The sequence below is a fragment of the Melitaea cinxia genome, chromosome 23, assembly GCF_905220565.1.
Source record: "Melitaea cinxia chromosome 23, ilMelCinx1.1, whole genome shotgun sequence".
NCBI lineage: Eukaryota > Metazoa > Arthropoda > Insecta > Lepidoptera > Nymphalidae > Melitaea > Melitaea cinxia.
In genome coordinates this window covers 7,548,984-7,572,948 of record NC_059416.1, presented here as the reverse complement: position 1 = coordinate 7,572,948, position 23,965 = coordinate 7,548,984, and the positions used below count along the sequence as shown (strand labels likewise).

The 23,965-nt window shown below is 30.6% G+C and overlaps 3 protein-coding genes across 3 annotated transcripts; 1 reads left to right on the top strand and 2 right to left on the bottom strand.

Moving 5' to 3' along the window:
- Nucleotides 1-959: 959 nt before the first annotated feature.
- On the bottom strand, nucleotides 960-10,178 carry LOC123665031 (wolframin). The gene is made up of 9 exons (XM_045599392.1): nucleotides 10,145-10,178; nucleotides 9,304-9,408; nucleotides 8,758-8,857; nucleotides 7,088-7,207; nucleotides 6,624-6,739; nucleotides 5,970-6,077; nucleotides 3,759-4,948; nucleotides 3,019-3,518; nucleotides 960-2,463 (listed from the first exon to the last, which is right to left on the bottom strand). The coding sequence occupies exons 1-9, from the start codon at nucleotides 10,176-10,178 to the stop codon at nucleotides 2,094-2,096; spliced, it is 2,643 nt and encodes an 880-aa protein (XP_045455348.1). The 3' UTR covers nucleotides 960-2,093.
- Nucleotides 10,179-11,455: 1,277 nt separating this feature from the next.
- LOC123665068 (protein SHQ1 homolog) lies at nucleotides 11,456-13,323 on the top strand. Its single transcript, XM_045599418.1, has one exon. It carries the CDS (start codon nucleotides 11,467-11,469, stop codon nucleotides 12,865-12,867), a length of 1,401 nt encoding a protein of 466 aa, XP_045455374.1. The 5' UTR covers nucleotides 11,456-11,466; the 3' UTR covers nucleotides 12,868-13,323.
- Nucleotides 13,324-16,674: 3,351 nt separating this feature from the next.
- LOC123665018 (peroxiredoxin-2-like) lies at nucleotides 16,675-23,217 on the bottom strand. The gene is made up of 7 exons (XM_045599379.1): nucleotides 23,033-23,217; nucleotides 22,915-22,963; nucleotides 22,541-22,682; nucleotides 21,072-21,207; nucleotides 18,770-18,872; nucleotides 17,442-17,570; nucleotides 16,675-16,964 (listed from the first exon to the last, which is right to left on the bottom strand). Exons 1-7 carry the CDS (start codon nucleotides 23,063-23,065, stop codon nucleotides 16,873-16,875), a joined length of 684 nt encoding a protein of 227 aa, XP_045455335.1. The 5' UTR covers nucleotides 23,066-23,217; the 3' UTR covers nucleotides 16,675-16,872.
- Nucleotides 23,218-23,965: the final 748 nt, after the last annotated feature.

Here is a 23,965-nt window from a genome sequence, read left to right as displayed (position 1 = left end):
AAATATATTTTTATCCTATAAAAACATTGATTCTATATTTAAAAAAAACGAACAGTTTAATTTGGAACATTTCATGTTTGAAATTAAACAGTTCGTGTAAAAACGAACCGTTACTTGCTTAATATAGAAACCGAGCTTGTGTAATTGTTTGCGTAACAAAATTTCTACTTTTTCTTAACATATTCACATATACGTATATATTTTCTTCCACACATCTTTTTTTAGTAAACACTTTACAAGTTAAACTAAGATATCAGTTTAATCTTAATTTTGTTTTGACTCATATTTAAAAGCCATTGCAGGATCTTCGTATTTTCTATTACGTAAAATTATGGCTAATATATTTGCTATTTTGGCAATATAAGAAACCATTATATTAAAAAGAAGGAATAAATTTGAACGCATTATTGTTTGTATATACGCGGGAATTTTTACTTAAGTGCCATTTTAACAATTATTTTTCATAAAAGTTATACATTTGCCTTTTATATTCAATTAGATTAATATATTTTTAATAGCTATTTATACGAATTTTATATTTTTAGACGTAAATTTTTATAAAACTAAAATGTGTGTGATTTGTTTTTTACCTTCCATGAAGTTTCAGAATAAAGGATATATCGAATATACAAATTAAATTATATAAAATATATAATAATATTAAATTAAGGGCGATTGTTATATATATTTAAAAAAAAAAAACTTAATGGCTGGCCAGGCCTTAATAGACATACAAAATAATTATTATTTTGTATATATTCCAGGAATAAATATGACAAACAAATAGATATGTATACAAAATTAAAATATTTTTACCAATATTTAAAAATGTATAAATGTTAATTAAATTGTTAATTTAATTTATTATCTTTTATCTGGAAATTAATATTTTCTAAATAAATATATTGAAAATAAAAATGTTTTTTTACTGTTGCGGCAATAAATAAATAAAAAAGAGATTCAATGAAAATATTTTTTTTATTACATTGAAGTTTATAAACTATATTGTCACATTGAAAACGTCACACCCGTACACTAGGCGTTATATATTAACATTTCATAATAATTTAAATTCCATAAAATACATCTAACAATGTTTTAATTATTAAAATTATAGACGAAAAGGTTAAAAAAATCACCCAATACACATAAAACTCTCCCATTACAATGGTTTTGTTTAATTTTTATTAAACACTAATAGAAATTGTGAACTTTCTTAAGAAAAATTATAGTTATATAGTGACATAATACATATAATTAATTTTTTTTTAAATATATTTTTAACCTAATACGACTTTTGGACATTATTTCCATATTTAAGAGCCTAAATTTACAAATGTCATCAAAAAGCCTAAAATTACAGGTGTCGTTAAAGTGATGTATGTGTCGAACGTTTTTTTTAACCTTTTCGACTACAGCCTAACACAAATTAAGGTACATAGAACATAACTAAGTGCTTCACGAAATACCAAGAGGAGACACACGAAAATAGAAGCAGATACGTTATCCAATTAGTAACAATTTTACTCTCATTTGATGAAAATTTCTTTTTAAGAATTATATTGTGATGCGATTTTTTAGGTAAATTTTAGACCATCTAAATAAAAATTTATCCAAATTAAGAAAATTTGATATTCATATACTCTTACTCGTTTTAAAATATTTTTTAATGCTTTACACAAGTACACATGTCTAAAAATAAATATGTATAGTTGAAAATTTAGGAATTAAGGCTGTTTTCTTAAATTGGATGAATTTCTATTGGACGAAGAGTACCCGTATTTTTGTACAAAAATTATATTTTCAAAATACAATTATATTTTCTTAATTTCTATCAATATATGAATACAGACACTGGAAGCAATTACTGATCACTATCGCATATAAATATTGAGATAACAATTTAAGATAATTTCACTTGAAAATTTAAAAAAAAAATCATATAATTTTAGATTTTGCCATAAAAATTGCTAATACTTCCAATGTACCTATCACAAAAAACAATACTGTTTTCAATAGATCAATTTGTAATTTCAGAAAAATCAAAAATAAATTCGTCAAACATTGAAAAAAAAAGTTTAAGAAAAAAAATTTTATTTAAAAACAATTACAGGATTTAATACAAAATTCAATATATATTTAGCTGAGACTACACAATCGTTGATAATAGTCCGACATAGTTCTGATAATTTCGACGAAGACTGACTTCTCGAACTTATTGCGCCTCTTGCGATTTTACATTCCAAACAAGTAACTTCAAAAGCTTTCACGTTTAAATCTTTATTACCGATGTTATAAGACCCGGGTTCGTTAACCAATGTGCCTTTGAAACGTATTTTGTCATCAGATCGTAATAATCGTGTAAAGTTAGTAAAGAAATGATCTAATGCTAGAGTTATTTCTGTATGACGTTTCAATAGTCCTCCATTTGCTTCCATGTTGACAGTAACTTCGTATGTGTATCTGTGGAGTAAAATCTTGATATAAACACTAAAAATAATAATCTTCTTGCAGGAAAAAAAAATGTTTAATTATTATTATTTCTATGATAGTATACATAGAATATTTTTGAACTACCCTCGAATTTCTACCTATATATAATTTTTATGTATATTTAATATAATGATAATATACGGGGATAATTTCGTCGTTTATGAATCGATTTTGATAATTCTTTTTTTTTTTTGGAAAGGAAATATCTCAAGTGTGGTATCATGTTAAGGAAATCAGTATCTGATAATGGAATCCCAGAGTGAGTACGTTTGTTAATTTTTTTCGTCTACTTACTTGTCGATGTGATTCAAGTCAGTTTTTTTTTTCGTTTGCGAGCAAACAATATTATATAAGTACTATATTTGAACTATCAAATACCTGGTAATACAAAAAAGTGCAAATGTTTCATTTTGGTACCAAGTATTTATATTAGTACTATATTGCAAGAATATAATTATTTCTTTTACTTAATTTTAATCGTAAAAAGAATAATAAGTTAAGAAGTAACCTAAAATAAGAACTTACTCGTTCAAGTTGTTCAAATGACAGCTTTTTCCGCTTTGCCGAGCAACGTTCCTTACAAATTCACAGTCACTATTAACGCCATCATTTTGACAAAAGCTCGAAAACTCCTCGCCGTAATAACATTTAAAATACTCCGACAAAATGTTGGGTAACCAAGATGCGAACAAACTCCACTGATTTCTAACACTCTTTATTTTAACATCCTTAACATAGCCCTCCCAATTAACGTTCGAGCCTTCTAGAATCGAACATTTAATTTGTGTCGACGCCATATTATAGTCAGACCAAGATGGCGTATTGCATTGATTGTAATAATCGTCCCATGTTATATGGTAAGTGTTCACTTCGTAATCGTTTATGAATTCGTTTTTCAGTAGATTTTTAATGCTCGACTTCTCATCGCCTATTATTTCGATAATGCTGGAAGGTAGGCCGTCATCTTGGACTCGTATTACGAATTGGTTGCCAATGTATACTAATGTTATTAGGCCAACTGCGAGCTGTAACAAATATGGACACTTATTAAGTTATAATTATTTGGGGCCTATTTCAACGGTTGTGGATTATTCTTCCTGCAAATAAGTAACGAATAGACTTTAACAGCAGGAAGTAAAAATGGCCATCGCTAAAAATAGATCAAAATTTATGTTATCCGTCAAATAGCGTTATCCACAACCGATAAAACATGCCCTTAGTATTATATTAATGCTTGTAGATACAAAAGTTAATACATAACCTACCTGAAATGGTGTTACAAATTTCTTAGTTGATTCAGATTTCGCCAACAGACATGTTACACCTAACCCAACAGTAAGTCCAGTCAACACAGTTAGAGTGTAAAACAATTTCGACATCGTAACATATTGTAGAAATGCAAAAATCGGCAGTGTCACTGTAATTATACCCATTAGAGGTAAGAATAGGAAAGAGCAAACTAGGGCTAATGTACCTCTTATAAGGCCGTAAGTTGTACAACCGTGAGAACAAGTTATGAACATTTGTAACCAACTAAGAGTAACGCAATGAGGAAGGGTGTACTTGAAAAATCCTTGCCAATTTGATCTTCTGGTCAGCAGTACTAAGATAATAGGAATTAATAGAGAGAAAAAGACGCGAGCGTTCAAACAAAATTCAATACTGTTCCCAAGTATATAAGACGGATAGTTCGATATGTGTAGGTCCAAGAATCGCCAGCCTTGATGTACTACAGTATCTTTCTCATAAGGGTACTTTGCCAGTACGTTAATACCAAAAGAAATTAGAGCTAGCACATCTGGATAAGGATTTCCATTTGTACCAAAGGAAAAAAGGGTCAAAAACATTAGACAGAAGGATAGAACGCAGAATTCAGAAAACGGAACCCACTGGGTTGCAATAAATGGGTACAAAAACAAATTAACAAAAAGCGCCAGAAAGAATTGGATAAAGGGACCAAGATTATTTCGGACAAACAAATTTTCTGACTCATCTGGCTGTAAGCTCCCATCGCTATATCTAAGAAAGAGACCAGACCATTTTCTAAAATCTATAAATTGTCGTTTAGCAAGTAACATCTTGAACGTACATATTACCATAGCGATAATACTGACGTAATAGAGAACTAATGGCACCAAATGATATAAACTGTCCGTACTGACAGATAAATAGGCTATTAGAAGCAAAGACAGTTCAATATTCGATAGTCTGAAGGAAAACGAACCGAAATAATATAATAATTTAAGGTAAAGAACTTTTATAAATACTACTGGGTGTAGGAATGCTTGGTGTAAAATAGGGATATGGTCTAGGGATTTGATGCTAGGGTCCGTCAAGGTTAATTCGTAGTTGACTAGGGGTAATTCGCCTTGACAGTAATCGACTGCTGCGGTAACTAAGTTATCTACTGTTAGATTACGAATTTCTTCGTTGGCACTGTAATTGTCCGAGTAATCTGTGGAAGAATAAAAGTTAAAATTGTACATTAAATGTATTTAGTTCTTATTCTAAGATTTTTTTTAACTAGTTCAAATAACGGGATCGCTTTAATAACAACATCTATAAATAATTTCAATTTTTTTTTTGTTCGAAACATAAAATTTGTCTAACATTATATAGAATGGTTTTCTGAAATCACTTATTAATAAGCGCTTGTCATGATCATTATAAATTTAACAATCACATTTATATCTTTAATGACAGTATGTTGAGTTTTCAGTAATCGTACAAAACTTGAGTAGGTTGACATATTAATTTTTCTATCGCATAGTTTTTTTTGCCTGTTGTAATTTGAACGGATTTATTATCTTCAAGACTATCGGATTCATTTAAAAGTCACAGTTTGTCACATATGAATATATTTTGTAACCCAACATTCCAATGATATATGTGGGTAATGCGCGATTTCCTATGACAAAAGAGGTAACGAAATGTTTAGGTTAAGTGTAACGACGCATTACTCGCACTAACAATAGTGTTATGTAACATTAACACTACAAGAACAAAAAGTAATTGTACGTAAATAAGATTACTTTAAAAATGAATTTCTGCGGGTGTCTAATTAAAAAGAACAGCAGTACTCTATCCGTGTATTACACGATTTCTAAAAGAGGGTTGAAAAAGACCTACAACAAATTTGTGATAATAATACAATTTTCTGGTATTCGATTATTTGCTTTAGATATTTAAAGTTTACTAAGAGAAAACTTCTCTACAATGTGCAGCAAACTGCTCAATTGTAAAAATCTTTCGTAACTACAAATTAAAAACATTGCTAAAATGCTTTTATACATTTGAATATTATAAACAATTTTTTAATATTGTGACTTTCCATGTTCTTGCATAGCACCATTTGCACAACCAAATATTTTTCACGTATTTTTTACATTCATTAATTTAGTTTTTGCCAATAGTGCTTCGCTTTAGCTCAGCTAACTGGAGACCCAAAACACTAATTAAACTAAGCAATCCCTTACCTTCTTCCAAATCATGAGTCCGTATCGTGCCATTAGTATGAACGTGGTCACCAGCTTGAAGTTGAGATGGTTCCAAAGCTTGCTCTCCGTCTAACGCTCTCGCTTCTTCTGATAAAGCGTAAAAAACAAATTCAAAATAATGAAATAGCTGAATATTTTTTTTAGAATATGTATTTTCGATTTGCTTGATTAGTTGGACACATATTTACTTTAAAGCTAAAAGGCTTGGCTATAAAGCAGCTTTATTTCCTTGGAGCTGACCGCATTGAAGAATGGATCTGAACTCGAACAAAATGGCGGGATGTTATTAAAAAAAAAGAAATGTAAAAAAAAAATGGTGAAGAATTTTGGCATTGTCTGATAAGAACTTTTTATTTTTTGTACAAGTACAACTTATGGTAAATGATCATTTTGCCGACTCAAATCGCAATATTCGACCATTTATAAGCATTTTTTAAAAATAGGTATTTGCTGTCATTTTTGTCATAACAGTTCCCAAGAAATTTTATCAACAATATATTTAGACCAATACTTGATATTTTTTCAAAAATGTACTACAAAAGAATACTAAAGGTAACATACTGCTACAAAAGTATACCAAAGGTAATTAATGTCTTACAACAGTATACCAAATTTGCGGTGTTGATCAAATACCTGGTGAGTCATCGTCAATGTCTTCATCGGTATTTTTCCTCAAAGTTGTGGAACAAATCTCCCGAATACGACGCTCCAGTTGCGCAGTAGTTATATACTGTTCGCCGTTAGATAAACTGCAAGGAATTTTCTTGATTTACTCGTAAAAACTTAGTTCCCACAACTAAAGATAAAATTAAACAATAAGCAAATCAATACCTAGGTCGTACTCGTAACTCTTGTATTCAGTTGAGTAGAGAATACATTAGAAAATAAAAAAATAAAAAAATCTTCAGTCACTTGGGTTAACAACATTCAGATTTCAGAGATTTTAGTTTGGTGAAAAAATCCAAACAACAATTCTAAAATTATTTAAATGGATTTTGGCAACAGTTTGTGTCCAACAGGGATGCAACCTGAGCATGATAGATAGACAAAGAACATATCTAGGTCAGCTAGCTAAAAACCTATCTATCACATTTTACCTTGCAAAAAGATCTCTAGCAGCTTTTCTAGCCACGGTCTCCTGGCGACTAGCTGCAAGACAAGACTTCGCCCTCACTATCGGAGCGCTGTCCTCGTCTATGACACCACTTCGAATACACCTGCCAAGAAAAAAAAAATACAACAAAGGCTACTACTAAGTTTTAGATAAAAAAGGATGTAAGGTATTGTAAACAATTAAGTTTAAAATGAAAAAAAATGTGTGATATAAAAGCCTTGAATTTTTTTCTGAATTCAAAAATATATTTACACTTCAAATACACTTGCCAAAAAATAAAATACAAAAAATTTAAACTACTACTTTTTATACATAAAAAGAATGTATGGTATAAAGGTGACTTTTTTCCGAGTTCAAGAATATATCTAGAAAAAGATTTGAGAAAATTCCTTAAACTAAATTTAAATTTAAATATAATCTTAAAGTGCAAAACTAAAACATGACTACGAAACACTATGACTTATGTAATACTTTAATCACTATGATTTATGTAATATCAATGCCATTATTAAATAATGAAATGCCTTTATACTTTATTAATATTTTTTGAAGTGTAAGATAAGTTTTATTTGAAACAAGACAAAGAATTATTTGAATTTTACAAGATAAATCTGAAAAGCATAATGTTTAGATTCTAAGAATGTGCAAAGAAATTTTTTCACAGTAAACCAAACTAGCCAGGGATTACCCCCCCCCCCCCCCCGTAACAATGGTCACTGAAAAGAAATGTCGGGCATCTAAAAACTTAATAAATAATAAACCACCATAAAATCTGATAAAGTTGTCACTCATTATAATGAGTGAAATTCGCATAAACATTAGAGAACAATATATTCAAATTCAATTTAAAAAGATCCACTTATTAAAAGCATTCAAACTAAAAACTAAAATCATAGTAATAATTTTGTATTATCAAACACTACGGTAATTCACACTTAATAGTAAAACTTATTTCATAATTTTTTGACATCACTAATTTTTAAATTTAATTAAGTACTTATGTTAAGACAAGATCTTACTTCAATTTATGTAATTCCTCACGAACCCTATCCCATCTTATTTTCCAAATTGCAAAATCATTAGGAATTCCGCTCATTTATAAAACTGTATTCACATAAATCAATTCAAAAATACAATGCAGTCATAACAGCTTAGCATCGACAATTGCTGTTTACTGTTTTTAAAATGAGAAATGATAATACTGTACAATAGCTGTTTACCTCATGTCATTTCTTTAAATAATACATTGACAAGACAATAACAAGAAATTTTCTTATGAATATTATTATTTATTAATTTCATTTATGAGTTTCTTAAATGCCAGCAGACATGACAGTTTGACATTTTTAATATTAAGAAAAAAGTAAATGCCAGTTACAGTAAGATTAAGAACCTCATTCAGTTAACAGCTCACATTCAGCCTGTAACATCCCATTGTTGGACTTATGTCTCTTTTTTCATATAGGAGAAGGATGACATTCTCCTGATTAATAATACTTAAATTCATTAAAATAGTTAATTTTAAATGTACCTATTTAGTTGATAGAATATTTTTTCACTAGTATTCACATTTGTACTAGTATAAAAAAAATTTAAAAGACCATAGGAGTAAGTAAAAAGTTTAATCTTATGAGTATAAATATTATTACATACCTTCTAAGCATCCTTCTAGCTTCAGGATGAGCTTGCTCTGTAGCACAAATAAGCCATTCTAAGGCTTGCTTGAAATTTGATATTTTGTCAGCCTCCAATTCTAAAAAAGAAAAAATTTTTAAAATACAAATATAAAATTGTTAGTTTTATGACAGCCCAACTGCAGTACAATAGGGTTTCAGCTTTAAAAGTATTGTTTATATAATTATACTAGCTGACACCGCAAACATAGTTTTGCCATATATGTTATTAACCCCCTTAATACCCCCTCTTATAACTTAGGGGTATGAAAAATAGATGTTGGACAATTCTCTGATATACCTGATATGCACACAAAATTTCATAAAAATCAGTCCAGCCATTTCGGAGGACACTCAAACCTTTTCGTTCGGTTGTTAGTTTCAGATTCCACAATTAGTTCACTTTAAAAATATCAATCTTTTTTTTTTCAAAATTAATCTTTAAACATTCAAATGTTCCTTTAAGTTTTTGTTCTACTATACATATAAATTAATATTACTCAAAGCAGTTAAATTTGATAACTACCACATTTTTCTTCTAATAGTTGTTTAGCAAGAACCACTTGGGATTCAGCACATCCATCTTCGGCAAGTTGGTTGCGTAGTCTCTTCAAAGAGCCTTGTGGTCCATCTGAAGCAAGATAAACCTCAAAAAGTATATCATCTGTGACCATGCAGTAGACTTCCTCATCCATTTTTTTTTTTAATTTATTTGTTAATGTATTTTCAGCCAATCAATCACAATCAATCACAGCAGCCTTTCGCAGTCCATTACTGGACATAGGCCTCCACAAGTTCACGCCAAAAATGGCATAACTCATGTGTTTTGCCCATAGTCACCACGCTGGGCAGGCAGGTTAGTGACCGCAGGGCTGGCTTTGTCACAACGAAGATGCTGCTGCCCATCTTCGGCCTGTGTATTTCAAAGCCAGCAGTTGGATGGTTATCCCGGCATCGGTCGGTTTTTTAAGTTCCAAGGTAATAGTGGAACTGTGTTATCCCTTAGTCGCCTCTTACGACACCCACGGGAAAAGAGGGAGGAGATTTTCAGCCAAAGTAAAATTAATTTAAATTACTAATTTTTTTATTTATTTTAATATTAGCTACAAATAATAATAAAAAGTTAATTGAAATGAAATATTATATGTACTTCGTCATGTAAATATTTTATTGTTTTGGAGTTTGCAATGTTTAATTTTTACTGTAAAGGTCAAATATTTTTTATATTTTATAGTTCCTTTACAAACTATTTTATCATAAAAAAAGTAATATTAATTATAATACGGTTTTTAAAAAACACTCAAATGACACAATAAACCTGTATTGATTATAAATATTCATAATATAATAGATATAATAATTCTTACCATGGAGGTTCCATCGTTTGCGCCCCGAAGGCATTCTTTTTTTAAACGTTAAATATACCCGTTCTTAAAATGACTTTTTTCGTCTCTTAAGCAAAAGTTCACAAATAGTTCACGAATTAAAAAAAATTAAACTGTTTTCAAAATACAATTCGCTAAATTCCTTCTTAGTTTTTAACTTTTACACTTCACCTGTCAATATGTCAAGTCAACAATGTTTATATTATGATGGGATAATATTTTTTGCAAATCGCAACATTCATTAAACATTAATAACATTTGATCAAAATAAAAATCACAAATATATTAGTTTCTGTAATTTGTAATATGTTTTTTCAAAAAAATTAAAATAGTCTTGTGAAGCATTTTTCGAGTTACGCATGTATCTACAACTACAGAAAGTGCTTAAGTAAGCTTCTATGGTTATAAATAAGCACGGATGTTCGGCTTCCTGTACAATTTGAACTTACGAATGATACTTTGCGTGAGGGGTAGACAAAAATAAACATATTAGGGTAACAACATGTTAATGACCGTAACAATCTACCTAAAATGTCACCTTTCACATCGCCTCTGCATTAATATTTGCGTAGGCGACTTAAGAGTTTGAATCGTGGCATATCATAATTCTATACGGACTATTCTATATATTTTTAATTATCAACAAGTAAATACCTCCGTAACTTTACATTTACCCAAGAAAGTACCTAAATTTTTTTTTGCTAATAGTGTAGAATAAATATTTTTTTAGGGTAGGGAATTACTTCAAAAGTTATATAAGACTAGATAAAATTATAATAAGTCTATTATATCCGTATATATTATTGAAATTAGCTAACAATCCGATTAGAATTTGGTCAAATATAATTATAATCGTTTAACTCAATAAAAGCAACTTAATTTTAATTTACAGTTTTGATAGTTATGATCATACAAAAATTCAGTCCTTTTCAAATCAAAATTTAATAAAAAAAAAGTAAGAATAAGGAGTAGTTATCTAAATATTTATTAATTATAAATAGTCACATATGTATATTTTTTTTTTGTTAAATTTTTGTTTTGGTATCGAACTCTTAAACTAAATATCAAGTGTCACTGTGTAAAGTCAAGTCAATGAGTGTCAGCACCACTGTCAGCTTTAATAAACAAATCTGTGTTCGGCAACGGCAAGTGCGTGGTCGATCCAGCGATCGTTATTCTACTCTCGGGTTGCGCACGCATTTAATAGATTATAGCCATAATTATAGCCATATTGACCACTATTTTTATCTTCGTGTTCATTAAGATAACACATTTTCTTTTAATATTCTTTGGTAACAATTAAAATGTTAACTCCACGGTTCAAGTTAACCCAAGATGCGACACGCGTGTTTATTACTGTTCACGCTCCGTACACAAACATCGGAGAAACTGAAATCGATGTGGAAGGTGAGAATTTTTTATTCGTATCCAGTCCATATTTTTTAAGGCTTCGTTTGCCAGGCAAAATCGTTGAAAACGATGGCTCGAAAGGTTCGTATACCTGTGATTCAGGCGACTTTAATTTTACGTTTGACAAAGAAAACCCTGGGGAACATTTCGAAAATCTGGACATGATAACTAGCTTGTTAGCCCCAAAAGATATTCCCGATGTCAATCCAAATTTAGTTGAAATGTTGGAAGAGAACGGAATTACTATTGTAAACGAAGAAAGCAACGAAAATGAAGTCGAAAAAGATTTTTCTTTTGGATTTGCAAATAAAATTTCAACGGAATTCGAAGATATAGGACGTGAGTTTGTCCAAATATTTGAACTGAGGGTACCTGAGCAAGTACCCGTAAATGAGCGAAATTCGCTGAGGGAAAAGTATGAAAACCACAAATTTTCACCAGATCATTATTTAGCAGATTTTTTCGATGATGAACTCATAGGTCCATACTTATCAGCAACTGTTGAATGGGACAGTCCTGATTTTAATAAAGACATTAATTTCACAGAAGATGAAGTGAGCATATTGAAAGATTTACCAAATAAACATTATATTCTGACCAAAAAGGAATATCAACATGTTCTTCTCGGACTCGTGGACATACTTTTTGGCTATTGCTATGATAAACGGACAACTCAGAATGAAAGTACTGTTGAATCAGGCTGGACTATCAACAAACTATCACCAACATTATGCTGGTTTTGTAACTTTGATGATATAAAGGAAGTTCTCGTAGCTTGCTATAGAAGAGCCCTCACTTTTCCAATTTTCAGAAACTTTGAACTTTGTCACAAGGTAAAGAATGATCTTGTATCTTTATTGAAAAGAGGGAAAAAATTTGTGATTAAATGTGTAATTGATATTTATCAAATGTTTAACCAAAGCACTGATGCGAGGTATATTCTGAATCAATTGTATATGAAGGATTATTTAATATTTCTTCAAAAATGTCAGCAAGAAGAGTTTGATCAGCTATGTAATAACATTGCTAATACTGAGATTAAAAAGATTGATCTTGGATTAGAACTTGATGAATTAGAGGAAGCAGCAAAAATGGTACAGCAAGATGAAGCTAAGATTATGGAAAATGAAATGGCTGTAAAAATGGCATCTATGTCTTTACTACCTGGTTTAAATAGGAGTAATGCTGAGAATCGACCAAACCCACCACAAGTTGAATCAGATTCAGATGATGACGCTGAGACTGATTCATCAGATGAGTCTGAGTTTTTAGATTCCGATGATGATCTTGCCTGAGGGTTAATGTAAATCCCATGTTAGTGGGATTTGAATGACTATAAAGGAATAAAAGTTGGGGAAGCTATTGCATATGAAAGAGAAATAACAGTATATTAAACAGTTACAGGTTTAAAAGGTTGTAGTGAAAAATTATAAAGAAAATTATGAAAAATTACTTAAGTCTTATGTAATGTATACCAATTATACTATAATTTGATAGACTAAGTATGTAACTCTTTGCTCCATTTTATAATGTTTTTTTAGTGATACATATTCATAGTATTATAAGTGTACGATAAATTATATGTTACGTTAGGATAGTAATGTATTATATCAAATAATACATAGTTAGACAATGTTACTCCCTTTCGAATATTATATGTAGAATTTTTATTGGTATTATTATATAATAGTCAAAAATGTTGTGGATGTATTTTATGTAATACTGTAAGAAAAAATTATAAAAAAATAGAAAAATACTTATTGTTATAAATATATTGATATTTTAAAATATGTAGAAAAAAAATGTTAATTGAATAATGATGGTATAGTTGAATTGGTAAACTCAAGTATTGATAAAAATATACTCAAATTATTATAATACTATATTAAATGTGTTAACAGTGATATTTTGTGTCAAGACAAAATGTTTTTTAGGCTATCATATATTGAAAATTTAATAAACATTTACTCTAAACTGCAATATGACTTTTTGTATTTTTTAAACTCTTAACTCCCTTTGCCAAGTGTTGATAACTATAGTTTATTTGACAATACAAGAAACACTTAATATCCAGAAAAGAGCATTGATAAATTAACAATTCAGGTCAATCTGTGTCTAAGCCATTATATTATAATTATTTAACCAACTGCATATTTATGGAATAAAATTTTTTTTTTTAATTTATATTTATGGAATGCTTATTAATTATAGATATATGCAATCAGTCACCAGTCTATAAGCACATTAGTTAATTGACCGCTGATATTGTTGGGATTCCTAGGTAGTTGTGGAACTCAGAGTTGTGCGTGTGAGTGAGTTCATTTTAATTAGGAAATTTTAGGTAGATTTAGCCAAAATATGCACAAGCTGTTATTGAAGTAGTAGCTATTATTGAAGTGTAGTGTAAGTAGTAAAAGTAAACAAAAGTTGCAGTAATTAAAATAATTTAATTTTCTTCTACTTATCGAGTTACACATTTGTTTTTGCTCCACCTTTACAAAATTCTGGTTACGCCCATGATGTTATAAGACTGTGAGCTTGTTCCACGGTCGACTTATGTTTACGACATTCAAATTGAAGTCTACCGAAATAGTTTCTCCCACAGCTTCGACGGGACGAGTGGCAAGCTGTTGGGCCGATATGTAGATTTTTCATGTGTTGGTTTACTGGGTTTGTGAATTAATATTATTTGCGAGACCTTCCAGACGCTGGGGAAGTGAGACAGTCTCAATGTGGCGTTAAAAGGTTCAGTTAAAAACATAACACATTTCTTCGGTAGTTCCTTCGATAGTCTTGGTTTTCTAAGGTCGAATCTATTTGGCGGTTTTGGCGATTGCGATGGCGATTATCCTTTTTGGCGATCAGGTTTTTTATTCTCTCATTACTTCACTGGGTGATGTTGGTGAAGACGGGACACTGAGTTGACAATCTTGGTTCAGATCTGTTTCTGGGTCATCACTGTTTTGAGTTGTATTGGGTTTGAATACCGAGGCTAAAAGCATTTTAACTCATTCAAGTATTTCAACTACAGATAAGTGGTAGCAGTATTTGCATTGTGTTTAGGTATTTTGTGGTCTTCCATAAACGTTTGCCACGACTCAGAGGTGACATAAGCTCCAATGTTTGCCACACTTAACAATTTACCACACTTTTTCTTAAAAGACATTTTAACTCTGATTCACTGAAAGCAGATTTACCAGAGGGGAGATGTGAGCGTTGCCAGATTGCACAGTCTGCATTTCTCTTTGATTTTGTATTTTATATTCATAGGATTCAAGATTTGGAGAAGTATTACTCTTATAGAGCTCTGCAGGCCTAGCATGCGCGCCACGACAAAATTTTGTCTACCCCTTTTCTCGTATTATCTCTCTATGTCTACAGTAGCTAACATGCGTGCACGCGATACTCTTCTCGTTACGTCAATAGAAGAGATAATCATTAAATTTTAGTGATCTGTGATATTTATCTCTACGGAAGCTAACATGACATCGTAATTTTGTCGAATTTTGTCGTTTTAGGAAGAGAAACTTCTCGTTTTCAATATTATCGACGAGAAAGAAGATAAATAAAAAATAAATGAAACCGTGTGCCTATTTTTTGTATACCATGGCGTTTCCTTATTATAATTATATAATTTCGGTATACGAAGAGCGGGAAATGCGAAAAGTCGAGTGAAGTGTGCCATATAATGACACAAAAAACGTATTTGCGCCCTGTTGCTTCTTATTCTAAATAATAATAATAATAATACTTTATTTCAGACCAAAGTATAAGTCCATATTGGGTTAGTATAACATTTATATTTTTTATTTATAAGCCTTTGTTTAATTATTATCTCTAGACCCGTATAAAATGAAGCAAGAGGCATTAAATTAAACTATATATATACTCAAACTGACTAAGATATGTACAAGAAATCAGTCAAAATGTTTTGCAATTGATCAATGCCTATCAAGGGTTTAACTTATGTGAAACTAAAAACTGAGTATAAATAATAAATTCTTATAACAATTGTTTTTTGATAAATATACATAGAAATAATACATATATAAATACACATATTACACCCAGACTCAGGCGGGAATCGAACCCACAACCCGTGGCACAGAAAGCAGGGCCACTACAAACTGCACCAACGGGCTAGAATATGTTAGCCCTTTAGTTGCTTCTGCTGATATAATATATGCAAATTTCTTCACCCAAGGTGATATTGACCGAGTGATAGTTTTATTAGATTGAACTACACAAAAATTTGTGCTTTATTTTCTGCTTCTTCTTGACTGTTTTATACAACAAGACAAGACAAAATTCAGAATAAAAAACAAGACAAAATTATATTAAAAAAATCAATAAGTAAAAATAAAATTAAATAGAATAAAAGTAAAATCAATAATCAAAAAAAAAAATTCAAAAATTCAAAAAATTTTAAAAATTAAAAATAATTAATAAATAAAACAATGCGTGATAGAATTACAATTATCTAATGTGCGACAAGATATAAAGCACAACACGAGCATATTGTTTTACATATATAATTAAATTCATTTACTTACGCCGTTTTATTATCCATATTAGATTTTTTAAATTAGATATACACTTTTTATCTTAACCAAAAGGCCGAGAACATTGTTAAATAAAACACTCGTTTGAAATTATACAAACGTTGGCTCATCCCGGTTTGGCACGATTGGTCAATAACCTTGTAAATTCAACTTTACGACATAAGAAATAAGAATGATATTCAGTTGTGATTATGGTTGATAATGTTTCTCTACTCGACAAGGCGAAGTCTTCGGAAGAGAATTTTGTCTCTCGTAGTGCGCATGTTAGGGTAATCGAGAAAATACTCGATGTAGACATTATCTCTCTCTCTCGTCAAGAGATATCTCGTTGTATGCATGCTAGGCCGGCTGGAGTGCTCTTCTCGCAGCTGAGCCAAGTTTGTAAAGTAGAGGCTAGCGTATTCTATTTCATCCATCCATTTAAATTGGCTTGTTCATGCTCATGATATTTTATAACTAGGTAGTATAAATAGAAGTTTTTTTTTTTGTTTGAGAGCAGACAATTATTTTCTTTAGCAGACAATAAAGAAAAGAAACAACTAGAGCTTTATTTTTTATTCAAATTTGATGATAAAGACTGTTTACATTTAGCTTTTATATTATTATATAATAAAAAGTTCTTTTACACTTTGGGTTGCCTGCATAACAAAATACTATTCAGATTGCTTATTTTATAGACATTTTTATCTTAAACTAAATTATATATTACTTCGAAATGCTGATATATGAGATATAGTTTTAGTTCGCCTTTTCGAAGTATTCCTTGCTGCCTTTCGGGTTTGGTTTAATTGTATCAGCATTTGTTTCTGGATTCCAGTTTGCTGGGCATACTGAAATTTATGAAATATAATTATTTAATATCCTTTTTAAATTAACACAATTAGGTACAAATAGTCAAAAATATAATATACCTATTTCAGTTATTAGCTGATTATCTTTATTTAATGTTTACTACACAAATACGAAGCTACACTATATAGAGTAATGTATTTGTAATCTAGATATATTTTGTTTATGTAGATTTATAAACTAGTTTGTTATACTGATTAAGTCATCATATTTACTATTCAGAATAAAAGTTATTCTGAAACGAAATAAATACATTCCCAAAAGTTACGCTTTGAAAATTGATTGATTTATTTATTTGTCCATACATGCCTACAAGTATAAAGTGCTATGCTCCAGAAACAAGTAAGTCAATCAGAAAGAACACAGGAATGTCAAAATTAAGAGAATAATGATAAATGTAGAAATCGAATTGATAAATTCAATAAGTATAAAATGATTTTTGTTTAAAGTAATCATACCTTCTCCGTGTTTATCAGCAAATTGGAAGGCTTTTACCAATCTAAGTGTTTCGTCTACCGACCGGCCGACGGGCAAGTCGTTTACAGATAAATGTTTCAGTATACCATTTCTGTCGATTATGAAGAGACCTGCAGTAAAAAGAAATGTATACACTTTACAAAATTAAAATTTGCTTCAGTTAGTTTGTATAATATAAGCTACCAACTAATGAAAGTTCTATTATCGGAATTTTTCAAACAGATATCAATAGAGATATAAAATACAGAAAACTTCTTTTTTGGCTTACTTTTTTAAAATAATATTTAATTTTTAAATATTCATATCTTAAAGGTAAAAATCTGTTATTTCGTCATAAAAATCTATTAAAATTTGAGTACTATAATTTATTTTAGTATAGATTATTGTAGTTCAAGGTTTTTTTTTATGGCACTAGGTCGGCAAACAAGCGTACGGCTCACCTGATGGTAAGCGATTACCGTAGCTTATAGACAACTGCAACACCAGAAGCATCGCAAGCGCGTTGCCGACCCAATCCCCAATCCCCCAGGAGCTCTGGTCACCTTACTCACCAACTGGAACACAATACTGCTTGAAAACAGTATTATTTAGCTGTGATCTTCTGTAAGGTCGAGGTACTACCCCAGTCGGGCTGCTCCATATTTTGAGCAGGAAATTCCTGCTGTGCCCTACCTCAGTTAGCTTCTAATTTATGAACATATTAGAATAGTAGATGATTCTGTCCCACTATTTCATATAATCATGAACATTTTTCAAATAACAGCCCCTTTTAGATGGTAAATCAAGTGTTGTGGACCAGACACAATACAGTGGATACTAAGACCGCAGCAGATATCTGTATTTCCTATACAAGTCATGTAGTATGATGCATTACAAGCCAGTTGCTGTGACTATGGTACCAATGCCTTATTAATTTTTATGTGGTCACTATTTTTAATCTTTGTGTCTCCACTGTGATTTGGAGAGCATGTTAAGCTTTACAAACAGGCAGTAGACCATCCAATTGTTTTCATAGACACCTGATAGTTATCATTATATTCATAGTAGGGAATATAATTATCTGCTAACCAAAATTTTATTCGCTGGTACATTCTTAATGTGTACGGCAGTAAAGATTACGTGCGTGCGTATTAGTAAGTAATGCGTACGTAGTGGTCAAACGCAAGCCTATCATTATATTAAAAAAAAAATGGAGCAGAGTGGTGGATTAAGCTCCAATCCTTCTACATGGAGAATGAGGCTCATGGCCAGCAGTGGGATGTTACAGGTTGAATTAATCAATCAATCAACAGTAAAATATATTTCTTACCACGTAAAGCGAATCCATCATCTAATAGTACATCATAATCTTGAGAAATTTTCTTTTTGTAATCTGACAGTAAGGGTATGTCCAATTTTCCTAAGCCACCATCCTAAAATAAAATAAAAACGTTTTAGATAGTTTAATCTCTGCATATATATGCAAAATTAAAGTTAATATTGTCAGTAAAGGAGGATCATTATGTGGCACTTAAAATATTCTTCCAGAATTTTAATAATAGTATTGCAAATAATTGTGTTTGCTCGCAAACGAAAAAAAAGCGACTTCAATTACATCGACGAGTAATACAACGTAGATCGACGAAAAAATAGTCAAGTAACTACGCGTTATCAAAGATTACTCAAAAAGTCGTTATCAGATCTTAATAAAATTTATATGTGACCACATGACAAACATTAGTTTTCGATTAAATTAAAAATTATTAAAATCGGTACACCCATTAAAAAGTTATTGCGGATTTTCAAGAGTTTCCCTCGATTTCTCTGGGATCCCATCATCAGATCCTGGTTTCCTTATCATGGTACTAAACTAGGGATATCTTCTTTCCAACAAAAAAAAAAAAAGAATTATCAAAATCGGTACTCCCAGTAAAAAGTTATTGCGGATTTTCAAGAGTTTCCCTCGATTTCTCTGGGATCCCATCATCAGATCCTGGTCTCCATATCATGGTACTAAACTAGGGATATCTCCTTTCCAACAAAAAAAGAATTATCAAAATCGGTACACGTAGGTCGACGAAAAAAACGTCAAGTAAAAACGCAATATTAGATATAACTCGAAAAGTAGTTGTTAGATCTCAAATAAATTTAAATGGGACCAATTGACACACACCACCTTTCGATAAAAAAAAAAAAATTATCGAAATCGGTCCACACGGTCAAAAGTTCTGATGTAACATACATTAAAAAAAATAAAGTCGAATTGAGAACCTCCTTCTTTTTGGAAGTCGGTTAAAAAAGGCACAGTTGATTTTGTCAATTATATTTAAATTAATCTTTGGCGTCTTTGGTGCGACAAAGCCAGTACTGCGGTTACCAACCCGCCTGCCCAGCGTGGTGACTATGGGCAAAACACATGAGTTCACGTTATTTTTGACGTAAACTTGTGGAGGCCTATGTCCAGCAGTGGACTGTATAGGCTTTTATGATGATGATTATGATGATTTAAATTAAAATACCATCTATATGTATAATCAGTTAACACATTGACTGTTAAGCTGAAGTAGTCACTTTTGAACCTGCAATTATAGTTTTTGTATTTATTTTTTTGCATCAAAATAGCCTATTTATTAACTTCAGTAAATAAATAAAATTGGAGTGTCTGTTTGTAATATTAAAATAACCGCTTTTTATTAAATGCATATGGCTGTGGACATTTTTTACAATTTTCGTCTGTCTGTCTGTTTGTTCCGGCTAATCTCTGAAATGGCTGTACCGATTTTGACGGAACTTTCACTAGCAGATAGCTGATGTAGTAAGAAGAACTTAGGCTACTTTAAGTTTAGGAAGTTATTTATTTCACAACTCTGCGTACTGAACAATAACTTTTTTGTTAAAATCCACACAGACAATTTTGTGGGCAAAGCTACTTTTAAATAATTGTGTTTGCTCGTAAACGAAAAAATAGTCAATTAAATACGCATTATTAGAGATAACTCAAAAAGTGCTTGTCATATCTCAATTAAATTTAAATGGGACCATATGACAAGTACGAGCTTTCGATTAAAAAATAATAATTTAAATAGGTAGAGCCCGTAAAAGTTATGTAATACGCATTATAACCCAAAAACGACTTTTCTGATATCGTTTAAATTTAAATGGCACAATGTTACGCACTACCTTTCGATTAAAAAAATCATTAAAATCGGTCCATCCAATAAGATCTACCAAAGAAGCTCCTCCGTTTTTTTTAAGTCGGTTAAAGTTTCATTTGGGTATATTTCGATGCGTGTTGGAATTTAATTAATGAAACTAGTTGCAGTATACTAGTTAAGCTTTAGGTTATAAATAACTATAACTAAAATTTTATTAATTAATATTGATAAAACCAACAAAAGTGTTTCAAGTAGCAAAAACATCTTAAATTTGAAATGACTGTTTATTTTTTAAGTAATTAATATTGATAATAATATTTTTTGAAAAATCATAGAAACAATGGCTTTTTTATGATCAAAGAAACTTTTTAAAAGATGGCTCTATAGTTTTTTTTGTCTAAAAAAACCTTAAAGATTTATACTGTAGAGCTTGTTACTATATGCAGAGAGTATAGATTACAATCAGATGGTGTGTACCTTTCTTGGTGTGTTAATCCATGCGAGATGACTAAATTCAGAATCAGTTGACACCCCAATGACTTGACAATCAATATTGGCAAACTCTTTAGCTCTGTCACTGTAGGCAATCAGCTCAGTTGGACAGACAAATGTACTGAAATTAAAAAAAAAAAAAAGTTATGCAGATTTATGTTAATTTGTAGCTGTAAGGGCTCTACAAACTAAATCATTAAATGTTGATGAATAATGTATTCTTACAAATTCATTATATTTTAATTTTTTTTTGCATGTTAACTTAACATGATTTTCATCAAGCATTTAAGATAAGTACTTTTTATTGATTTGAAGTTTATTTTTATCTAATCTGCTATCAAAGATTACGAGTATTAGTATTAGACAGTAGTTTTCATATTTCAAATATTTTTTTCTACTGATAAAACATTTCTTAGCAATATTAGATTTTATTGTTCATATGAAAAAAAAAAAAAAAAAAACAAATTTGGGTAATAATTATTCAGATTCCGGGTCTAACAGCAAAAATATATGTCACTGATGTCTGACAATAATTGCCGAGAAATAGTGGATGTTTCACCAAAATTACAACAATCATACTTCCCACATTTCCACGGAAAACTGTAAGCTCTGATAGAAGCTGGAGGAGGCCTATGCCCTAAGGCACATCAAAAAAAAAAGATATCATTTGAAACTTTATCTTTTTGCATACTTTAATTTTTTACAATGCAAATAAAAATATGTACCTACCTATTGTGATAATAAAATAATAATAATAATACTTTTTATCGTACACAACAACAATCAACACAATAACATATTACAAATAGAGAAGAGTGTACAAAGGCGGTCTTATCGCTAGAAGAGCGATCTCTTTCAGACAACCTTTAGGCATATAGGACACAGCATAATGAAAAGCGGTAAGGAAGTGTACACAGAGAAGTGACAATTTATGTCACCTAGAACGTTATTCATTATCGAGTCCAAATACACATACATATACAGCATAATACATACATACATAGATAGATACACACATACAAACATATATATATAAATAAATAGAAATAAATAAAATATTTATTGTATTAATTCAGATAAGAAATTACTAACACCTAACACCTTATGTCTTCATTACATCTATTCTAATAAATAAGGTCACTGACTTAGTATAACAAAGGTATCAGAAAGTTCTAAAATGTTATATGCTCTGGATGTAAATGTGAGAATACTAAGGGCCACTGGTTGAGGGTAAAGTTTATAATGCACATAAAATAGTTTAGGACTGTTACTGTCTACTGAATAAACTACAACTTTTAAATTCATAATTTCCAATAGAAATAAAATATAATAAATATCTTTTAGATACTGTCATACATCAAATAGCGTGAAACAGGCCCTTAATAACACACATATATATTAAAACATTTTACACAATTTTAATAAACAATTATACAGTACTAAATAATACTTACAAGTCCAAAGGGTAAAAGACAAGAACAACATATTTTCCATGAAAGTCAGCTAGTTTAAGCTGATTGAATTCACCATTTACAACAGCAGTTGCGGCAAAGTCTGGTGCGGGTTTCTGTACTCTCGGAGCGAAGATTGCAGGTGCTGGAATTTTGTAATGACATTCTTAAATTTGTAATTTTACTCAATGAATAATGTATCAAAACTTTATAGTTAGCATGTAGACTAAGACGCAAAATAAGTGAAAAAGTAAATTGTTCGTATATACATTATATCACATTGGTTTTATTATTGTAGGAATTTTATGAATAAAAAATATGGTGTATTATTAGTTAACCGGCGATTACTAGGTATTGATAGGTTATGTAATACTTACTTGTGGAGAATGGTGATTTTTTTGTTATTGTCACTGCTGGAGCTAAAACCTATGGGAACATGGTAAATTAGATTATATTTTAAAATAAAATCAATTATTATAAAATGTAAACGCATACCCTACGGATACACTGTTTCACTAAGAACGACATGTTTTTGAGTTTGATCTTTGATATTATAATTCGACAATAATTTTAATTATGTTGAAATTCTTGAGGAATGTAAGAATTTTTTCGTACGTTACGAGATCTACCTACGTCTTATAATCACTGACGGTTTTTTTTTTTACATGATTTTGACATAATATGTACTTAGTCAAGTGACTGTCATTTTCCATTGGTCATTTTACTAGGCATGAGACATGAGGCATGAGGCGTATTTTATCATCACTGGTACTGAACCTGACAGCTGAAAAAAATTTTTTACTGTTATTTTATAAACAAATCATTAGTTTATTTTTGTTCTTCTTTGTTCGACAAAAATTATTATTTGTTCGATTGATGTTTATTTTAAAAAATTAAATAAATTTACTGTTATAAGTTGGCGCAACATAAACCAAATCTAAGTTTTTTTTTTAAATCGGTAGCTTTCATATTTCATCATTTGTTCGGTTAACCTCGAGACTCAGACAAGACAAAGACTCAACACTCAGTCTACTACTACTAAGTACTTGTAGTAAAATAACGGGTAACGGTTACGGTATTCAACTGAGGTAGGGCACAGCAGGAACTTCTTGCTTAAATATGGAGCAGCCCGACTGGGGTATTACCTCGACGTTACAGAAGACCACAGCTAAATAATACTGTTTTCAAGCAGTATTGTGTTCCTGTTGGTGAGTAAGGTGACCAGAGCTCCTGGGGGGAATTGGGGATTGGATCGGCAACGCGCTTTCGATGCTTCTGGTATTGTAGGCGTCTATAAGCTACGGTAATCTCTTACCGTCAGGTGAGCCGTACGCTTGTTTGCCAACCTAGTGATATATAAAAAAAAACTATTTTGTTTCTCAGTAGTATGTATCTATGTGGTGAAGAAGAAGAAGAAGAATAAGGAGA

Bases quoted from the DNA above. Each gene is read 5' to 3' on its own strand.
- LOC123665031 (XM_045599392.1), bottom strand. From the start codon at position 10,178: ATGCCTTCGGGGCGCAAACGATGGAACCTCCATG. The intron at 6,740-7,087 runs GTAAAATGTGAT...AATTCCTTGCAG, and splicing joins GCTAGAGATCTTTTTGCAAG to TTTATCTAACGGCGAACAGT. The intron at 2,464-3,018 runs GTAAGTTCTTAT...TTTACTCCACAG, and splicing joins CATTTGAACAACTTGAACGA to ATACACATACGAAGTTACTG.
- LOC123665068 (XM_045599418.1), top strand. From the start codon at position 11,467: ATGTTAACTCCACGGTTCAAGTTAACCCAAGATGCGACACGCGTGTTT.
- LOC123665018 (XM_045599379.1), bottom strand. From the start codon at position 23,065: ATGTCGTTCTTAGTGAAACAGTGTATCCGTAGG. The intron at 22,964-23,032 runs GTATGCGTTTAC...ATGTTCCCATAG, and splicing joins TGAAACAGTGTATCCGTAGG to GTTTTAGCTCCAGCAGTGAC. The intron at 18,873-21,071 runs GTACACACCATC...ATTTTATTTTAG, and splicing joins GGATTAACACACCAAGAAAG to GATGGTGGCTTAGGAAAATT.